Source organism: Galeopterus variegatus, unplaced genomic scaffold, assembly GCF_000696425.1.
Source record: "Galeopterus variegatus unplaced genomic scaffold, G_variegatus-3.0.2 Scaffold1029, whole genome shotgun sequence".
Classification (NCBI taxonomy): domain Eukaryota; kingdom Metazoa; phylum Chordata; class Mammalia; order Dermoptera; family Cynocephalidae; genus Galeopterus; species Galeopterus variegatus.
In genome coordinates, this window is record NW_007727140.1 from 348,734 (window position 1) to 370,763 (window position 22,030).

A 22,030-nucleotide genomic window follows, 5' to 3' on the forward strand; every position below is an offset into this window, starting at 1 on the left:
TGTGAAGTACTTGAAATGTGGTTAGTGGAACTGAGGAATTTTTGTTAATTTTAATTAATTAAGACTTAAATCACTACGTGTGGCTACTGTATTGGACTGCATGGATTTAGACATTCTTGCTAGTAAAACTAACATGAATTTAATATTTTATGGTTTATGAAGTACTTTGTCATTCTCTGTATCCCCTGCCCCCTTTTTTGGCTATTACACAGAGTTTTGTCAAACACATAAAGCTGTAAAGGATAGCCTGGTAAATTAGATTATGAATTAAGATGAGTGTGAGAGTACATATGATTGAGGTTTGACTAGATAATGCAGAGAGGGAGATGATAAAATTTAAACCAAATTCTTGAGGGTATTTTTTGAACCCTTGGGCCTACTTTAATGTGTGAACTATGGGAGGAAGAAAAAACACATAAAATATATTTCTGGTTTTCAGTATATCTTTATTTGAATGTAAAATGTATTTTGGAGTGGTGAATGACTGTGGGTGGGAATGACGGTAGAAATTCTCTTCAAGGTGAGTGATAAATCATCCTGATTTCTAGATTATCAAACCTACCCATATCTGAACAGTAAGTACTGTGGGAGAAACAACACATGGCCTTTCTTTTAAATAAAACAAAGTGGGAAAAGTTTTCTCAATTGGAAATAAATCTGAAACTCTGTTTATCTCCCTCTAGTTCAGATTTCTCAGCTTTGACACAATTAACATTTTGGACTGGGTAATTCTTTGTTGCAGGGACTGTTCTTTCCATTGTAGGATGTTAGCAGCATAACTGGCCTCTGCCCACCAGATGCCAGTAGCAATCCTCAGTTGTGACCAAAAATGTCTTAAGACATAGCCAAATGTCCCTGGGAGGCAAAATCACCCCCAGTTGAGAGCCACTGTTCTAAATATATATAAATAAATACTTGGACCATAAGTTGAATAATGGTCTATTATTCTACTTCATTTGCTCTTAGGAAAAACTTTTCTCCAGCATCATTTCTTGGGAGCCCAGAAATGTAATTAGTTATATATTTTATCTAGAAGTTGGATGTTTTGTGAAAATAGGAGAATTCTTCAGAATTTCTAGTCCAGCATACTGCAGGGAACAGTAGGTCTCTTTCATCACATTTTATAGATCAGAAAGTAGACTCATAATTTGCTTTGACAAGGTCACTTAGCTAGTAAGTGGTAGAGATGTGAACATAGGCCTTTCATCTCCATGTGACATATACAATACTTGCCAGTAAGAAGGAAGGTACCAGAGTTGTGACTAGATCTTGCTTTTATGATGGGGAGTACCTGAGATGGTTTTGAAGGTTACTTGCCTGCTCTCATAGCAGTGGTACGGTTGAGAGTCTAGGAGCCTGGACTAGGGCTGGGATTAGGATGAGGCAAGCAAGGTGCATAGGGCACAAAATGAAGAGACATTGGCTCTCAGAGTCCATCCTGGACTGGGCCACTAGAGTCAGTCTGGGTTATATCCCAGTTCTGCATGCTATTAGTTGATGATTTTCAGTAAGTTACCTAACTTCCTATTCCTCAGGTTCTTTTTCTGTAAAAATGAGATAATAATAATGGCTATCCTGTAGGATTTTTATGAAAAACAAATCTGTACATGTAATGTACTTAGAAAATACACAGAACTCAATAAATTTTATCTGTTAGTCTAGTTAACATGATACACAAATGTGCAGCTGAATCATTTTGTGAACAGAAGATGAATTTTCTCTATGTCTAATCTCAGAGACCTGGCAAAGATTGCTGAAGTGGGACTGCTGTAAATAATAGCTACTTATTGGAGAACAGGGAGTACTGTAAAAATGAAAAGGAAAAAGAGTTTTTCCTATTTTTCAAGCAAAATAAATATATAAATAACAATTCATTATTCCATTATTTAGTAGTATTAGTATGATTACTGTTGCCAAACAGTGTTACATTGTTTTATTTTGAACAGTTGGTATTTTAAAAATAGAACATTTGATAAATAAAATTGAAATTGGAGAGAAACTGTAAATACTCAATTAATTTGAACTTTACCTTATTTGATATTATAAGCTTAGTATTAAGTACTTGGACAGTACTGTTTTTGTGTTTCTCACCTTACCTAGACCAGTATTATGGTACCTGGTAAATACAGATTCTCAGTGGACCACTCTAAGTCCCCCAAAGCTGTTGGAAATGTGTGGGGCCGTGTTCACGTGTCATGATGACTAGTGGACACCTTTGGCATTTAGTAGGCAGGAGCCAGGAATGTTGCATTTCCTGCACATTTCCTGTGGGCCTGTCCTGTACAGTAAAGAATTGTCCCGCCTAAAATGTCAGTAGCATCCTTATTCAAAGAAGAAAAGGGAAACTACTCATAGAGAAATGCTGTTCTAGAAAACAGTAGTTTCCCCTTTCTTCTTTGTAATTAATATTGTAAATAATGGCTGGTATGTTCTTAGTCATTTGTTAGATCCTGAATAAGACAGTCTCTACCCTGAAGGAGTTCATACTTTAATTGAGAAGGTAATAATTAGTGTGATAGGTACAAAAATAGAAATGTCTCTAATGTATAGAGGCAATGAGTGATTGCTTTTCTTTGAGGCTGTTTGACTTTGACATTTGCCTTGTTTTGGGAATTGTGAGCGAAGACTGCTGATTGTAAGGAATAGTCTACTAAAGTTATATATGCTGTATTCAGGGAACTGCAAGTAGTTTGGTACTGTTAGAAAATAGAGTGCAAGTTATAGTAGCAGTTGGCATTTGGCAACATATGCCATGTTAAGGAGCTTGGTCTTTAGAGTGAGAAGGGTTATCTGGGGTGCTAAAGTGCAGTTTTGGAGGAATCTGCTCCAGAGAGTCTGACTTGATAGGGATAATGGAATGGGACCTAGGAATCTTCTTTTGTACGTAAGTATTCCAGGTTGTTAGATAGATATCTACATATTACAATTTGCCATGAGTTCAGTGTTGTGTTTTGCTTTGCTTTGCTTTGCTTTGCTTTGAAATAGATTTGGTGCCTATCCTAAAACTTTCAATGGATTTTTTTGTCTTCCAGTGGCCATATAAAGGACGTTCTACAGAGAAAAGCTTCCTTTATGAAATAGTGGCTAATAAAAGAAATGGCATTGATGTAGACAAATGGGATTATTTTGCCAGGTATGCACTGAACCCTTCAGAAAAGGTGGTATAATAATCCTTATGTAAAATTAGTGGTAGTATTTAAGGTACAGTTTCTGTGTTGAAAAATCTTCTCCCCTTGACCTTGGTGTTATAACACCTTGCTGTAACCAACTGAGCTCATCTGCCAGCCTGGGTTCAGTTTTTAAGCAAAGGAAATTTTAGAAAATTCACTTTGGTAACAGTGTAAAACAGTGTATCCCAAACTATTTGACTAGGATCCTACTTAAGAGATAATAGTATTTAACATTTTGATTAAATATTCATGAATGTGTATGTATAACTGAAACAAAAATTTGCAAGACAGTTCTGACTCTGTGCAATACAGTCTGACATTTTCTTTTTAGTTCAATTTCATTTACAAAAAAATTCCAAGTTGACTTTTTGTGACCCAATAATGGCTGTGATCCTCAGTTTGGAAAGCATTGATTTAGGTTTTTAAAGTAACCGTTCTCACTTTAGCATGTACTGAATAACCTGGACAGCTTGTTTAAATAGATTGCTGCTCACTCCCAGAGCTGCTGATTCAGTAGGTCTGGTTGGGACCTGATAATTAAGCTTTTTGATGGCTGGCAGATAAGGGATCAAACCATGGACCTTGGTGTTATCAGCACCACGCTCTAACCAACTGAGCTAACAGGCCAGCCCAAGAATTAGCTTTAAAATTTTTTTTTTCAATTCTTTTTTTTTTTTTTTTTTTTTTTAAAGAATTAGCATTTTAATACGTTCCCAGGTGATGCTGATGTTGGCTCCGGAACCACATTTTGAGGACTTCTGATTTATAGAGGATAGATTGAAAGGATAAGTTTCCACTGTAATGTAGGCTGTGTGAGGACAAGGATTGTTCACTATCTTCTCCATGCCTGCAATAGTGTGTGGCATTTGAGAGGTCTTCAAAAAGTTCATGGAAAGATTCATATTATCTTTTAATTCCATTTTTCCATGAACTTTTTGAAGTACTCTCGTATTAGAGATCTTCAATAATTATTTGTAGAGAGCATGATTGATGTGCAAAGCTCAATGAGCTCAATGTACTACATCACCACACTTTGCGGTACTGGTGGGAGGAAAGGACTAGGGTAATAATAGTAGTAATAGATTGGAGTTATGCTCTGGAAGGGAAATTGACAATAATGAATGATGGGATGTTGGGGTAGATTTTTACCTGTAGGTCGTTGACTTGGTAGGTTAGGTGAGTTGTGGTATCTAGCACTTAGCTGCACATAATATGTATACATTAATATTTGCCATCATTATGGAAGCTGCATTAAAGTGATGGTTTCAGATTGCAATGAGTAGACCAATTGGAGGTGATAAAAGTGAAACATTAAATTTGAAAATTACGGTTTAAAAAACTTTCTTAGGGCCGGCCCGGTGGCGCACTGGATAGTGCGCTGCTTGGGAAGCGCGGCGGCGCTCCCGTCCGAGGGTTCGGATCCCACATACGGACCGGTTCCCGCTCACTGGCTGAGCGGGGTGCGGGAGCAACACGGAGGGTTGCAATCCCGTTGCCGGTCCCCGGTCCGGTACGGGGGCAACACTGAGGGTTGCGATCCATTGCCGGACACGGAAAAAAGACAAAAGACAAAAAAAAAAAAAAACTTTCTTAAAGCATGAATTAATAGTACTTTTTCACCTTGATTTTTGGCTCACAAGATACTAAGCTTTGTTTTGTTCTGGAGAAGGGAAAGATATGTAGAAGGTTTGAGTGATAGCTCAGTGTTTGCGAGCCTTACTATATGTAATAACACATTAGTCAGAATGTGTTTCATTCAACATGTAAGTGCCTATTTTGGTGGTGTGCTATGTTAAGTGCCCACTTTATAGAGATGAACCAGGCATAACTTGGGCTCTCAAAAAGTAATGCTGTGTTACCACAGAAAGAAGCTAGCTATTTTTAGTCTGGGATTTGCAGAGACTTAGATTTATCAGCTGGAAGAGTGTTAGAATTAATCTAATGCAATTTGCCTCTTTTTTTAGATGAGGAAAATATCTAAGAAAGATAAATGATTTGGTCACATTAGTGGCCAAGCCAGGACTAATTGGTTTCTTGACTTCTGTTGTAATGCTTTATTATACAATTAATACCAACACCAATAATAATAATAACATTTATTGATTACTGACTTTTTGCTAGACTCTGGTAAGTGTTTCACATGGATATGTTGTTTAATCCTCACAACCCATTAGATGGATATTGTTACTTTCTCTGTGAGAATAGACTTAAGGTAAGTCTGAATGCTGGGCCTGCTAGGGGGATGTTTGTATTGGGAAGTTGATCTTTGTTTACTTTTTCAGTAAGCCATTAGGGATGTGCTGGAATTGTTATTAGCATGTAGACAGAAATCTAGAATTTCTAGAATGGTTAGAGGGGTCAGGAGATTATAAAAAGTCTGTAAGTATGGCAAAGGGAGGTTCTTGAGGAATCTGATAAAAGCATCAGGTGATTTAGGCAATGTCCGAAGAACAGATTCTGGAGAAGAAAACAAAGTAAGTATGTGTAGATCCTTGTTTGCAAAATGACTGAATTAAGTTTCATTGTATTTTCAAGGAACAGTTTGTGACTTCCTTGGACACTTTCTTATATGGTTGAGGCTCTAGATTGAACACTAAAGTAACTTGGTAGAGGGGAAATGTGTTAGGGAAAAGGATGAAAGAGTTGCAAATATTTTCTTTTCTTCTTTTTGTCCACTTCTGATTTTTATTCATCACAGAATCTATCCTAGGGTGAAATGAGAAAAGAAAAGTGGCTAAACAGAAAAGGATCATCAATCCTTGGGATTACTGGGAAAAGGAGGGAATTATCAAGAAGTGTGGAGGGTTAGGAAAAACTCTTAAGACTATCAGGCACTGCTGTTTGTTTTTCCTTTTGTGTGGGATTGGACAGATACAAAGTTGGGTCTTTCTAACCCTAGGATTGCCTTTGTGTTTCTCATTGTTGTAATCAAGAAAAGATGAATTTATGTTCTGTATATGTTATTTAAGAGGCAAAAAGTTTTGTATTAAGGAATGAATTTCGTAAAAGTAGTTTAATAATGGTTTTGGTATTACAAAGGACAGTCTTTGATTACTAAAAAAATTGCTTATATGAAACCCTTTGCTAAATAATATCTGATAACTAAGGAATTATCATAGAAAGGAGGAGATAAAAAGAAATAAAAAATTTTTCAGTACTCCAAAGTGGCAAAAATGAGGTTTGATTTAAAAACCTGTTTTCATTATAGTTTACACATGGATAAGAATTTGTATTTTTGTGGCTGTATCAGCTTTTAAAATGGAAGAATTTTTTAAATAATAAAAATAATATTTAATCTGTATGTCCAGAGTTATTTTCTCTGACTTTCACTTAGAAATTTTTAATGTTCTTTGCCTTAGTTATGGGAGAATAAACTAATGCAGTCTAGAGCAGTAGATGGATTTCATTCAGAGGAACAGCAGCTTTTATTGCAAGTTCAACAGCAGCATCAACCCCAGCAGCAGCAGCATCACCACCACCACCACCACCAGCAAGCTCAACCTCAGCAGACAGTACCTCAGCAAGCGCAGACCCAGCAGGTCCTTATTCCTGCATCACAGCAAGGTGAGACCGGTTTGTTTTCCTGCTTACGACCTGGGAATTAAATCTGTCATTTTGAAAGAAGAGAAATACTTTGAGTTTCTCAGATCTTGATTTTAAAAGGTGGTTGGTAAACCTAAAAAAAATTCGTAAAAGACTATATTAATTTTGTTATTTTTCTTCTCCTTTCTATTGGCTGAGGGGTGTGTGTATAAATTTGTATAAAATGCGAATCATACTTGTATAGTAATGATAGACAAGCAATTTGTTAATTGTAAGCCTAAGATGATATTCAGGTAAGTTTTATTAATATATTCTTTTGAGAAGGCTGTTAGTACAGTGGTTGATTTCCTAAAATAAGTCAGATCTATAAAGGCTTATTTCCTAAGGGCTTCATTATTTTTTATGAAAAAATAATTATATGCTTTCTTTATGAAACATGTTTTTTCAAAGACATGTTTCTGTTTATAGTTTTGTAAGTGTATTTTAAACACTGGAGGAATTTTGAAACTATACTTTGGCAATCTGAAAATTCAGTACCATAGTAATTTATGTAAGTCTAAATTGAATTCTTCTAAGTGAAGAGTGATATATGAGGGGACTTCAAAAAGTTTATGGAAAAATTCATATTATTTTTAAATTCTGTTTTTCTACAAATTTTTTAAAGTACTTTCATGCAGCATATCTTAATTTATACTACTTGGTTTAAAGGTAAGAAAAAAATATTTATAGATGGTGTCCATAGTGCTCTGCACTATGCAAGTCATTTTATAGAGACTGTTTCATTGATTCCTTGTAAGGACTTTATGAAATAGCCCTTGCCTTCATTTCACAGCTGGGGAAAATCTGGGCCCTGAAAAGCTAAGAAGCAGGATTTATTACATGTAGCAAATACTATCTCTCATGACAAACATCTATTCAGTTAAACAACTTGCTAGGCATTCTAATTCAGTGAGTCTTTATTGTTACTGACAAGAAGAGTGAAGGTAAATGAAAAGTTTAAGTTAACCATTTAGTTACCCATTTGCCTTATCTGAGAGTATGTATATGACTTAAAATTTATAGTGATATACAATAGAAAGGTCTGTTTGGGTTATTTTATTGTTTATACCAAGTAAGATTTTTTTAATGCCTGATTTTAATCTATACCTTGTATCAAATAACTTTAGCATTTTAATTTTTTTTGGCAGCAGGCTGGTATGGAGATCTGAACTCTTGACCTTGGTGTTATAACTTTGTAATATTTTTGATGACTGTTCCTCCTATTGCCTTCAAGCCTGGCACTAGGATTTTAGGTCATCATAAATTAAAATGTGATTTTCTTCACTCAGAGAATATTAGGATAATGGGATTATCTATCTTTTCTCTGAAATTTGCGGAATCAAACACTTAATTCCTTTTATACTTAAGTTACATTGCCATTATTTCTGATTTGTATTTTTTAAACAGCTAATAAAAGAATAGTAACATGATTCTGGCAACTGTCAAATCAGGAGAAAAGGACTGTGTAGATTAGTAAAACTAGTTATAACTTTTTGAGCTTGCTCTTAATGGATTAGTAACTCATGCCAACAGTGGTATCATTATATCAGTAAAACAGTTAATGCTGAGTTAGCAAGACAAGATTAAATTATGTTTGAAAATTTTCAGTTTATTTAAGAATGCTCAGAAACATACATTTAGGTGTTAGGTATTTCACTACTTCATGTTCCTAAATCCCTTGCATCCTTAGGTATTGTCACTTCAATATTTGTTATTGGTGCTTTCCATTGTAGGGAGGGTATATCACAGCTGGTATTTGTAACATTCTGTGATATCTAATGGTTGAATGCAGAAAAAGTGGAAAACATGAAAAAATTTTTTAGCATTGTATAACATTCTTGTGGTTATGAAATTAGTCTCATGGTACCTAATTTACATGTGTGCCTTTTTTGTAGCCACCGCACCACAAGTTATTGTTCCTGATTCTAAGCTGATACAACATATGAATGCATCAAACATGGTAAGACTCAGAATGTAGCACTTTGATTGACTATACTTATTATAACTTAAATTATAATTATGCCTAGGTATGTTATATGATAAAAGTTTGAAGTTTATTGAAGACTTGAGCAAAACATCTATTTTATGTAGATTATTTAATTTTAGATTTGTCAGCAAATCTAAAGTTTAGCTTGGTATTGAGACATTAAGGCTTATAAAATTATACAGTTTTCTGTTTAAAAAATATCAAAAGAGTGATGCTTTGTGTGAGCTCTTTCATCCCCTACTATTTTTTTTTTTTTTTGTCTTTTGTCTTTTTCCGTGTCCGGCAACGGATCGCAACCCTCAGTGTTGCCCCCGTACCGGACTGGGGACCGGCAACAGGATTGCAACCCTCGGTGTTGCTCCCGCGCCTCGCTCAGCCAGTGAGCAGGAACCGGTCTGTATGTGGGATCCGAACCCTCGGGCGGGAGCGCCGCCGTGCTAGCGGCGCACTTATCCAGTGCGACACCGGGCCGGCCCCATCCCCTACTATTTTTGAAAAATATGTTTTAGGGTACCTATCAAACCTGTTATGTTTTAAGTATAGTTCTGCTTCAGAAGACCTATTAATTGTAAGAGATCAAGAATGCTAAGAATTGTAAACTTTTTAGAAATGAAAATGAACTGTTTAGATAGTTCAAGGTGGCTATTTTTAAAATCAAACATTTAGAAATATTTGCACTGATTTAACCATAGTATAGTCTAACAAGTTTTATTATAATGTGTAAATTACTACCTTAAAATAATTTTAACCAGTTACTTTACTTAGAACTTTGATATTTCTCAGGGATATTCACTGCACTTCACTAGTCCTTAAATTTTCAAATTACACTTAGAGCATATATTTCTCATCAAATGTAGTAAGTGTAACTATAAAATTGAAAGAACCTCTTGAGATTCTTAGAAAATCTTTACCTATATCCTTAAGTTTTTTTTTTTTTTTTAAGAAAACATTAAAATGCAGTCTGATTAGAGTAGTTATTCAGTACTTTCTTACAAATGGCTTTTCTTTATTCTGTTTAAGATACACACTATTAATGTCATAAATAGAGTGATTTCTCAGCTCTGACATTTCATTCTTAAATTCAGCCAAAACTTTTATTTAAAGGTAAGAATCATTATTTGTAAAAAGATCTCTTAGCCTATGTAACTACTGGTAGCAATGAGATTCTTTTTCAGATCCAGATTTTTTTTTAACCAAAAAGCAATATTTAGAAAAACCACTTCTACTTTGTGAGTGATAAGTAGTGTACCACAAAGCTCATTTGTGATTTACCAGACAAATAGGAAGCAAGGCTCACTTGCTAGACAAATGACTTCCTCCTATGCATTACCAGCCTCGCAAATTCATACCTTGGCAAAATTGCAAATTTCTATATGATGGTAGAAAATGCAGTTTTTAAATTCACAAATACCAAGAATCTTTATTAGTACTTCTAGTGCAAGTTATTAGAATCAGTTCTTTCTGCATGAAAATTGCAAAATTCCATTCCTATTATTTCTCACAAGAATTTTTATTATTCAAAAAATTCCATTTAAGTCTAAGGCTTCACATTTTTTTTAACTTCCACCCTTTAAAAAAAAATTATCACTGTAGGGTTCATAGTGCAGTTGCTGTTACTAAGACTGTTTCCTAGGGAATAACTTCAGTCATTTTAAAACAGAAATTTTGGCAGAACCACCTACAGTAGGCCCTTCTAATGTAGAAGAATTTTAAGTGTTGTGGGAGAGAATTTTAAATTAATATGGTGTTTAAAGAGACTGGGGTGAAAATCAGTGGTCTGTCTCTTACGTACTGCTTAGGTCTTAATTCTAAAGAGTATGTGTTATTTAAATAGATCGTAGGTCAGAAACTTCAATAAGTAAAATGGATTAGCATTTTTGTGTATTTTAACATTTTACTTTGCTTTTTAGTCAGTGTTTCTTTCATGTATTTTACATGTTCCAAAACATAATCAGTATAGGTTCTTTACCAATAAAAATAAAGATTTTTTTTTTACTGGTTTTTGGGGGTAGAGGGGGCGGGGTTGGTTTGCATTATTATTCCTGATTAAAAGATATTCCATAAAAATAGTTTTGATTTTTCCAGTGGCTTTGTGTGCTTTAGAAGTGAACTTATTGGAAAATAATGTAATTTCATAGAAATGTGCGATAGTGATAATATAATACTAGGCAGAAGGCTATTTCAGGGAACTTATATCAAACCCTAGTGTTTCAGGTTCTCTTTGTGAAGTGATTGGTCTAATACATTATTCGTATTTGGGCTGTTTTCTAAAATACAAGAAGAAATTTTCAATAGCCATTAAGTAAAAGGTGGTTTGTGTATGGTACATGACTCAACAAGCATTTATTGAGCAACTTGAATGTGTGGAAGGTGTGCAGGTGGTTACTTTGTCATGTATGTCAGTTTGCCAGTAGAGAGAGATCTGTTATCTTATATAAGTGCCTATAATTTGGCACTTAATATTTGTAAAGGATGATATTTCTCAATTGTAAGTGGCTGTTAATATGTTTCTTAAATTTAGATTACCTTTCAATTGCCTGTATAGACAAGATTTATTTTAAGTTGGATACTTGGGTATCCAACTTATAGATGGTTGAACCTGGAAGGCTGTGGCTGGATTTTGTAGATAAAGTGAGAATTTCAGGCTTAACATATAGAAATTACTTAGGCCTGTCAAGTGGCCAACAAGCATATTTTCTTGGAAAGCTATACCTAGAGCCCAGACTAGATAGTAGTTGTATCATTAACCCAGTTTAGTATAATTTTAGAAGATTTGTTGACTTTTCTGGCATTAGCAGCTCCAAAGCACAGTAATATTTATTTCCCTAAGCTTTTCTAAATATGAGTGTTTCTAAAAATGTATAGGTTAGATTGAATATATGAAGGCTTGGTACCTTAAAGAAGACTGACGGGGTGAGGGGAAAAAATCTTCCTAAATGTAGTTACAGTGAGATACATAAGTGGTGTCTCAGCTTTGACATTTCATTCTTAAGTTCAGCCAAAACTTTTATTTAAAGGTAAGAATCGTTATTTGTAAAAAGATCTCTTAGCCTGTGTAACTGGTGATAGCAATGAGATTTTTTTTTTTCAGATTCAGATTTTTTTAACCAAAAAACAGTATTTAAAGAAATCACTTCTATTTTGTGAGTGATAAATAGCATACCACAAAGCTCATTTGTGATTTATAAGACAAATAGGAAGCAGTGCTCACTTGCTAGACAAATGATTTCCTCCTACACATTACCAGCCACGCATATTCACACCTTGGCAGAATTGCAGAGGACAGAATAAAAAAACAGAATGGTGTAATTCTTTGGGGGAAGAACAAGAGGAGAAAAGTGTTAGAAGCAGTAAATCAAGAATTTATCCTGAATTTAAAGAAATTCAGAATATAATCACATGTCTTTATAATGTAAATGTCACATACTAAGTCCATTTTAAAATACAGAAATTAAAGTTTGGGACTTTCCTTAAGACTTTTAAGGTATTTTTTTATATTAATAAATTTATTAATTAATACATGCTTTACCTAAATTATAATGCCAGTGTGTCCTTTTTTTTTCTTTTTGATAATATGGCATCTTAGAAGAATTGTCAGCTGAACTCCCAAGTGAAGTATTCTGATGATATCATGTTTTCTGTAGACACCTGTTGATTCTAGTAGAAATTTTAAAAATTAAGAATTCTAAAATAAAGATACTTATATTTTGGCCTCAAGTGTATTAATTGAAGACAAAGAATTGGGGATAAGGAAACAAAGAGTAGGAAAGGAAGCAATAATGAAATGGTTATTTCATACATTGTATAGCATTGTTAATACATATTTTTCTAAAACTGTATAGGTTAGATTGAGTATATGAAGGCTTGCTACCTTAAAGAAGATTGAAGGGGGAGGGAAAAAAGCTACCTGTGAAATTTTCTTAGAGCATATTCTCTAGGGGGAAAAAATCCCATTATATTGTTTAGTGTAATTGCTTGAAATAATTAAGTAGGTTATTTAGGCTAGAAGATGGTCTTTCTTATATCATCTTATAAAATGGAATTTAGTTTTATTGTTAGAATGTTTTATGTTAGTATATGCTAAACAAAAAATTTTATATACTAGTAAAATATGCTAGAGATAAACTGAGATATTGTTATGTACATATATGGTTTTGATTTTTTTCTCCCCCCCCAGAGTGCTGCTGCTACAGCTGCTACCTTGGCACTTCCTGCAGGTGTGACTCCTGTTCAACAGATATTAACAAATTCAGGTAATTAGGAATAATAGAACCATTTTTTAATATAATTCAGAAAATTATACCATCTAGCCCTTAAGTTTGTTTTCATCAAAAGACAGAAAATACTAATATTTCTTTTACCATTTGCTTTAGGTTATTAAAGTGTAACTTATTTGAGGGCTGTAGCACATGCAGCTGTAAGCATTGTTGAGGATGCAGTAGAGAAGATGAGAATTGCACTTGAGTTTTTGATCCGTGCGTGAGAAACCCTATCATTGAATGAAGTATGATTATATAGAAATGCTTGTTTACTTAGTTTTTTACTAAACACATTTAACCTGCCAAGTGAGTTAGACTTGACTCATTTGAACTTATTCGTGGTGTTAAACTAAACCCTATAGTATTTTATGAGCAAATTTATCGCATGCTATTGTACATGGTATCTCTTCGTTGACAAAAGTCCAATGGCAAGCTCATGATCTTTGGCATCTTAGTGTTTGAAGAATTTACGTGATTTTAAGTATTCTGTCTGTAATCTTGATTATACATTTTGTTATTTATAGTTTTTTTTTTTCCCCCTGGCAGCTGACTGGTATGGGGATTTCTAAATTTGTGAAGAACAAATTAGGGGCTTGTCTTGCTACATATTTTAATAAGATACAAATTGTTCACCTTTGAATTAATTCAATATTCTGGATCATCTAACACAACATATTGGGGGGATTTGATTCTGTATGTATAAGCCAGTAATATAGTTAGTATCATGTGGCAATGATAATCGATTCAGCAAACTTTATTGCTTTTAAACAGTTTTGAAGCAAAGTACTATGGTGCTTTAGTGCAAGATATTAAATGAATTATTATGCTTTTAAAGCTCTTAAAACAAACAGTCCCTGAAATGTCCTGATCTTATTTATTGCTCTTTCTTGAGTCCTAGTGTGTTGGAAAAAATAATTTAAGATTTTGATAAAGTTTCATAATCTGTCATTAAAATCTTATTGGAAAACAGCCAAATGAGGGTGATAAGTATGGAAAATGGAACATTTTAAGCAATATATTTGAACATGGAAGTCAAGGAATGTGTAGGTATGATAGCCCTTAATGAAATTGTTAGACTTTCCACTTGATAAGTTCTAGGACCTTCAGTGGTTTTACATTCAGTATGAATTCATTTATTTTGAGATGTTCACTGCTGAAGTTGTAACTTGGAATACATACTTTTTTGCTTTAGGCCAGCTTCTTCAAGTTGTCAGAGCAGCCAATGGTGCCCAGTATATCTTTCAGCCTCAGCAGTCAGTGGTTCTACAACAACAGGTTATACCACAAATGCAGCCCGGTGGGGTACAAGCTCCTGTTATTCAACAGGTAAAAGAATCTTATGTTATGATCACCGTGGGGTTCTTCTTCTTTCTTCTGTATGGACTCCCTGGGTGGTTCCCCTCCCTTTCTCATGGCTTTATATACACAAATTCTTATATTCTTCTCTAATGCTACAGACCCTGTTCTAAATTCCTCCTGTATACCTTACAGCTTAACTTACATTTAATATGTTAAAAACTGAATGGTCATCTCTGCTTATTCTTCATCATTCTCATGGCTTTATATACACAAATTCTTATATTCTTCTCTAATGCTACAGACCCTGTTCTAAATTCCTCCTGTATACCTTGCAGCTTAACTTACATTTAATATGTTAAAAACTGAATGGTCATCTCTGCTTATTCTTCATCATCTCTCTGAATGTGCTTTTCTGTCAGTGGCAGCACTCTCCATCTAGCCTCCTAAACTACTCATTCAGCAAGCAGTACTGAGTGTCTGGGTCTTCACAAGGGGTGGCGATTTAGGAACAAACAAAGCAGACTTGACTCTAGTTTTCATGATGCTTATGTATTTTATGAAAGGGGATGTGTGGAAACTTCCCTTTCCTTTATCTCTAAAATATAAAGTATCATTAAGTCCTACCAATTCTTTTTAATAGTTCCTTTTTTTTTTTTGGACTGTAGTTTTCTCATGTTTGCAGTCCCTTAATACGCTTGAAACTGTTTTCTTCTCAGTTTGTCTTGTCAGTTCCTTAGTACATACTCATAATTTATTACTAATAAGGGCCGGCCCGGTGGCGCACTGCTACAGTGCGCCACTTGGGAGCACGGCGGCGCTCCCGCCGAGGGTTCGGATCCCACATACAGACCAGTTCCTGCTCACTGGCTGAGCGAGGTGCGGGCGCGACACCAAGGGTTGCGATCCCGTTGCCGGTCCGGTACGGGTGCGACACTGAGGGTTGCGATCCGTTGCCGGACACAAAAGACAAAAAAAAAAAAATTTATTACTCATAATACTGTATCATCCTCTTAATCGATTTCTATGCCTCTAGTCTTGTGCCCTCCTAACCTGACTGATTTATAGTCATCTTTCTAAAAGTCTTAAATTTTTCTGATGACTTCCCAGTGCCTGTTGGAAAAAAATCTAAACTCCTCAACATGGTTTATAATATCTTTTTTGGGATCTTGTTTCTTTGAACTCTCCAGATTTATTTCTTACCATAATTCCAGTTATTTGCTTCAGCTGCTATTTAGATAAAGTTAACAAATACTTGCACCTACTTGTGTGCCAGGTGTTAAATTATTGTACTATGAGGAAAGAGATGAAAAAGGAATGGTTATTTTCTTAGGGAACTTAGGTACTTTAAAAAAGAGACACAGAAACACATAATATCAATATAATAGTATGACGATAGAGGCAAGATCAAAGCAGTAATATTAATCCAGCCTGTTTACAGCTTTCCAGGTTATGTGCTGCTGTCACTTCTGGATTTCCCTTGATTTTATTCTTCTATTTAGAATGCTGCCTTTGACCTTCCATCCGGCAGCTCTCTCCACTCCCCCCAAATGTACAAATCGAACAGAAAAGCCTGGCTAATCTCCTTAAAGCACAAACAAATTAAAGTATTACCTACTAGGAAGGCTTCCTTGATCATGCCTTGTCCCCAAACTGAATTTGGCACCCTTTTTTGTGTTCTCATAAAACCACATACTTTTATTATATATCCCATCTTTTTGAGTGCTTATTGCTTTGTCTGTTGCACCATTAATCTGTAAGCTTCTTAAAGGAAATACAGGTTGAGTATCCTTTAACTTAAATGCTTGGAACCGGAAGCATTTCAGATTTCAGATGTTTTCAGATTTTGGAATATTCGCATATACATACTGGCTGAGCATCCCTAATCTGAAAATCTGAAATGCTCCAATGAGCATTTCCTTTGAGCTTCATGTCAGCACTCAAAGAGTTCTGGATTTCGGAACATTTTGGACTGCAGATTTTCAGGTTAGGCATGCTCAGTCTGTGCTATATCTTACTATTTTTGCATTCCTTGAACTTAATGGCAAGTAAGAGGCTTTCAGTGCTCTTTATTTATTAATAATTATAATATGTTAATTGTGGTATGAGGGTCCTTAAACAGTTCATGGAAAAATGGCAGTGAAAGATAATATGAATCTTTCCATGAACTTTTTGACATAGCTCATACATATAGTTAATAATATTTGTTAATACATTCTTTCGAGTTGTGGTTGACTTTAGAATCCTAGAATGCAGGATCTGGAAGGAACTTTAGAAATCATCTAAGCTGGTGGTTCTTATCTATGGTTGCATGATAGAATCAACTGGGGAGCTTTAAATAAAATACATAGCTTTTATCTTACACCAATTAAATCTGAATATTAGTGTGGGGACAAGATATCAGTATTTTTTAAGTTACCAGGTGGTTCTTATTTGTAGCCAGGGTTGAGAACCATTGATCCTGGTCTGACAGCTTTATCTATATCTGATCTTAGGTGAAACTAGAGCCAGATGTTCAAATTCTCAGTCCAGTGTTCTTCATGTGGAGACAGCATGGCATAATAGTAGGAGCATGGGCTCTGGACCAGAAAGCCTAGGTTCAAGTTTTGCTTCTTAGTGACAGTAAGCTTTGCAAACAACTAAACCTCTTTACACCTCAAGTGAATAAACTAATAACCTGTATCATCTTGGCCTGGTGCCTTGCATAAATACTAAGTGCTCAATAAATGAAGCAATTATCTTTAGAAAATCTTTTTCCTTCAGAAATTTGAATGGCAAAATGGAAATTTAGTGAGTCAGAACACTAGTTAAACATTGCTTTTGTGTTTTAGTAGTTTTACCTATGTTTGAAATACATACATTTCTGGTGATTGTTGAACATTTGGGCTTATTTGTATGTACGATACTTGATCCTCTCACTGTTTCATAATATGTGGTTTTCTTTTGCTATAAGGTACTGGCCCCTCTTCCTGGAGGGATTTCACCACAGGCAGGTGTCATCATCCAGCCTCAGCAAATCTTATTTACAGGAAATAAGACTCAAGTTATACCTACGACAGTGGCAGCACCTACACCAGCACAAGCACAGATAACTGCCACTGGCCAACAGCAGCCTCAGGCCCAGCCTGCTCAAACACAGGCTCCATTGGTATTACAAGTTGATGGAACTGGGGATACGTCATCTGAAGAAGATGAAGATGAAGAAGAAGACTATGATGACGATGAAGAAGAAGACAAAGAAAAAGATGGAGCTGAAGATGGGCAAGTGGAAGAAGTAAGTTTCTAGTAAAAGACTTGAAATAAGCATTTCCTGTTTTACTTGGTGCCAAACTGATGAATTATATCCTATTTTTTCAGAGGCTTTTAGGTGCTGTACAACATAGGATTTTATGGTAAAGTTAGATTGTTCTCAGTTTAGTAAGGTTTTTAGATTATTCTGGCTCTATCTTCATAGTTGTTTCATATAGCTGGTGATAGAAAATGAGTGTATGTGAAGTTAAATTCTGTTAATAAAGGTAGTAGAGACAGTGCAAGTAATTCCAATTCTTTGGCTTATGTTTTCGTAATATGGTAAACATGAGACATTGGTAGAAGAGATAGATTGGTTAATCTTTTGCTTCAGTAATTCAAAAGGCATGACAACATTTAGGGAAGAGAGGAAATCTAAGAAAAACTAAATGTCACAGATATTTTTATTTTGTTTTATTTTATTCATTCATTTTTATAAGGTTGATTGTCAGTGTGCATAAATGTGACATAATTATTCAAAACCTTCTTTTGGTCCATATTTCATACCTGTTCCTTAATGACATCATCTACTCTTAGTACCTGTCTTCTCGAAGTATGTAAACATCTTTGTTTTCTTTGTTATGCTTAATTTTTACCAGTCTGATAGGTAGAAAATGGTGTGTGTCTCATTTTGCTTTTACTTTGTATTTCCTTAATTATTGATGAATTTCAGTCTCTTTTCATGTATTTATTTGTGATTTTTGTTTTTATCTTGTGGAAGTGCTTACTCACATCTCTTCCCCATTATTATTCCCTAAATTCTTAGTAGTTTTGATGCTACTCTACGTGACATGACATGACATGTTTTTATTTTCCTATTGTTTATTGGTAATATGGATATGTGTAGAGCTTTTAATATTCATCTTTGAACCAGCTACTTTCCTAATGTCTTTTGTTAATGCTAATAATGTATCTGTAGATTCTTTTGTGTTTTCTATGTAGACAGTTACATCATATGTGAAAAATGGCAGTTTTTCTTGCTTCTTAGACTATGCCCTCCAGAAGAGTATTTTTTAAAAGTGGTGATAGAAAACACCTTTGTCTTATTCTTAAATTTAAAAGTAATCTTTTCTGTGGTTCACCATTAAGTGTACTGTTTGTTGTAGGGTTTTTGTTTTGAGGCATCTGGCCTGTATGGGGATCTGAACCCTTGATCTTATGTTATATATATAACATTGTGCTCTAACCAACTGAGTTAACCAGCCAGCCCTTTGTAGGTTTTTTATGAATACCCTCTGTTAGGTTAAGGAAGTTCCCTTCTATTCAAAAGTAACTATGAGCTTTGCTTTTTTTTTTTAAACATTTATTTTTGGGGTATGGTGTGTTGTTTTAATATATGCATATACTGTACATTGATTTACTTAGGGTAGATATTGTTTTTTAAAACTATAAACAAATGTTGAATCTTGTTAAATACATTTTCTGCAACTATTAGATAATTGTACCATTTCTTACCCTTAATTTGTTATTTATGATGAATTTTATTAATTGATTTTTCTGTTTGTAAACCAATCTTGTATTCCTGGGATAGCACACCTTAATCGTCATGTTACCCTTTTTATGAATTGCTGGATTCACTTTGCTGAGGACTTTTGCATATATATTTATAAGTGATACTGTCAGTGACATTCTGTTCTCATACTCATCAGGTTTTTAGGTTTCTGATAGCCTTATAAAATGAATTTTGGGGAGTTCCTTCTACCTTGAACTTCAAAGATTATACAGTCGACCCCTGAACAACATAGGTTTGAACTGTGTGGGTCCACTTACATGCGAATGTTCTTCAGCCAGCTTTGGATGGAGAATACAATATTCACAGAATGTGGAACCTATGCACATGGCTTTTTGTATTTCCAGTTCCGTAGGGCTAACTTGAGTATCCTTGGATTTTGGTATATAGGGGGAAGAGGGGTGCCCTTGAACCAATCCCCTGTGGATACCAAGGAATGACTATACTTAATTCTTTGAATGTTTGTTAAATCATGCTGTTATGAATGTCTGGGCCTAATAATCTTACTCCATTCAAGTATTCTGTTTTGTTATTGAGACAGTTATGGTAAGTTATATCAACTTATAGCTTTGTTTATTCTACCTTTTGTTTTTTTCCTATTTTATTAATTTCTGTTCTGAATTAACTGTTTCATTTGTGGATGATAGGATCTCTGTGATTGTGGATCCTTTGAAATTGGTTCAGACTTGCTTGTCTGCTTTTGTATATTCTCTGTGTAATTGAACAAAGAATGTGTCTTCTGCAGTTTAGTACTCTCTTCTGTATGTCTGTTAGATTTAGATTGTGAATAGGTTTGTTCAGATATTGTATATCCTTATATTTTTTGTGTTCTTGATCCATCGTCAATTATTGAGTGAGATATGTTCAGATCTCCTACTGTAATTGATTTATTTCTCATTGTTTTTCTGTCATTTTTCCCTTTTATATTTTGAGCTTAAAAATGGGTGCACGTAAACTTAGAATTGTTCTATTTTCCTAGTGAGTTGAAACTTTTATGATTATATAGTGTCTTGCTTTATTTCTAGTGATTTTTTTTAAACATAATGTCTGTTTGATATTAATAGAGCCATATCAGCTTTGTTTTGGTTAGAATTTGCCTGGGATAGCTTTTTTTATTCTTTCACTTTCAAATTTGTTGGATCTGTAATCTTTAGGTGTGTTTTTGTAAGTGTAATACTGCCATTTATGTTATTATGTTAAAGTTTTTGTATCAGTCAAGACTATTAGTGGAAAAGAATAGCCTTTTCAATATTCGTGCTCAGACTACTGAATATCCATATGCAGAAGAGTGAAGTTGGACCCCTGCCTCATACCAGATGCAAAAATTAACCCAAAATGGATCAAAGACCTAAGTCTAAGAGCTAAAATTATAAAACTCTTAAAATGGGTGAATCTTCAGAACCTTGGCAATGGTTTCTTACATATGACACCAAAAGTACAAGCAATCAAAGAAAATGTGGACTTCATAGATTAGAGTTTTTGTGTAACAAAGTACAATATCAAGAAAGTAAAGAGACAACCCACAGAATGGGAGAAAATATTTGCAAATCTTATATCTGATAAAGATCTAGTATGCAGAATATACACATAATGCCACATAATGATGTTTTGGTCAACAACAGACCATATATACAGTGGTGGTCTCATTAGATTATGACGGAGCTAAGAAATGCCTATTGCCTGGTGATATTGTAGCTGTTGTAGTAGCTCAATGCATTACTCATGGGAGCAATAGGTTGTACCATATAGCTTGCACGAGTAATAGGCTATACCATCTAGGTTTATATAAGTACATCCTATAATGACTAAATAGCCTAACAGTGCCTTTCTCAGAACATATTCCCATCATTAAGTGATGCATGACTATATAAAGAACTCTTTACAGCTGAACAACAAAAAGACAGTCCAATTGAAAATTGGGCAAAGGACTTGAGTAGACATTTCTCCAAAGACAATATACAAATAGCTAAAGATGCTCAGCATTTTTAGTCATGAGAGAATTGCAAATCAAAACCACAGTGACTTACCAGCCAACCGCCCAAAAAAGAAGAAAAAGAAAACAATGAGATACCACTTCACACCTACTAGGATGGTTATTATCAAAAAAGAAAGAAAATATATGTTGGTGAGCATATGGAGAAATTGGAAACTTGTGCATTGCTGGTGGGAACATAAAATGGTATAGCTGCTATGGAAAACAGTTTTCTGTCTCCTCAAAAAATTAAGCATAGAATTAACCATATGACTTAAAAATTCCACTCCTAAGTGTATATACAGAAGATAATTTAAAATAGATGTTCAATCAAAAACTTTTACATGAATGTTCGTAGTACCATTGTTCATGATATCCAAAAGGTGTAAACAGCCCAGATGTTCATCAGCTGATGAATAGACAATAAAATGTGGTATATTTATATAGTGGAATATTATTTAGCTATAAAAAAGGAATGAATACTGATAAGGATGCATCATGGATGAACCTTGACACCATGCTAAGTGAAAGCAGCCAGATACAATAGGCCACATATTGTATGATATCATTTATATGAAATATCCAGAGTAGATAAATCCATAGAGACAAAGCATATTAGTGGTTGCTAGGGGGTAGGGGTGGGGGGGGAATGAGGAGTGAGACTGTTTAATGGGTAAGGGTGGTGAAATGTTCTAGAACTAGGCAGTGGTGATAGTTATCACATTATGAATGTTCTTAGTGCAAATGAATTATATACTTTTAAGTTGTTAAAATGGTAAATTTTATGTTATGTGACTTTACCTAAAATTTTTTTTCATTTTACATTGGTGATATCTATTTTAAAGAACATAAGAGCTGACTGGTTGTCTCAGTTGGTTAGAGCATGGTGTTAAAACACAAAGGTCTAAGGTTCAGATCCCTGTACTGGCCAGCTGCCAAAAAATAATAAAGCCCTTACAGAGAGAC

The 22,030-nt window shown here is 34.6% G+C and overlaps 1 protein-coding gene across 2 annotated transcripts in view; it reads left to right on the top strand.

The window, feature by feature from the left end:
• The window catches only part of GTF2A1 (general transcription factor IIA, 1, 19/37kDa), a 42,249-nt gene that overhangs the window by 6,879 nt on the left and 13,340 nt on the right, over positions 1 to 22,030 (top strand). For both annotated transcript variants that reach the window (XM_008574297.1, XM_008574298.1), the window contains exons 2-6: positions 6,530 to 6,734; positions 8,648 to 8,712; positions 12,917 to 12,992; positions 14,191 to 14,324; positions 17,248 to 17,568. In XM_008574297.1, the coding sequence (XP_008572519.1) occupies positions 6,530 to 6,734; positions 8,648 to 8,712; positions 12,917 to 12,992; positions 14,191 to 14,324; positions 17,248 to 17,568 (801 nt within the window). The remainder of the gene's footprint in view (positions 1 to 6,529; positions 6,735 to 8,647; positions 8,713 to 12,916; positions 12,993 to 14,190; positions 14,325 to 17,247; positions 17,569 to 22,030) is intronic.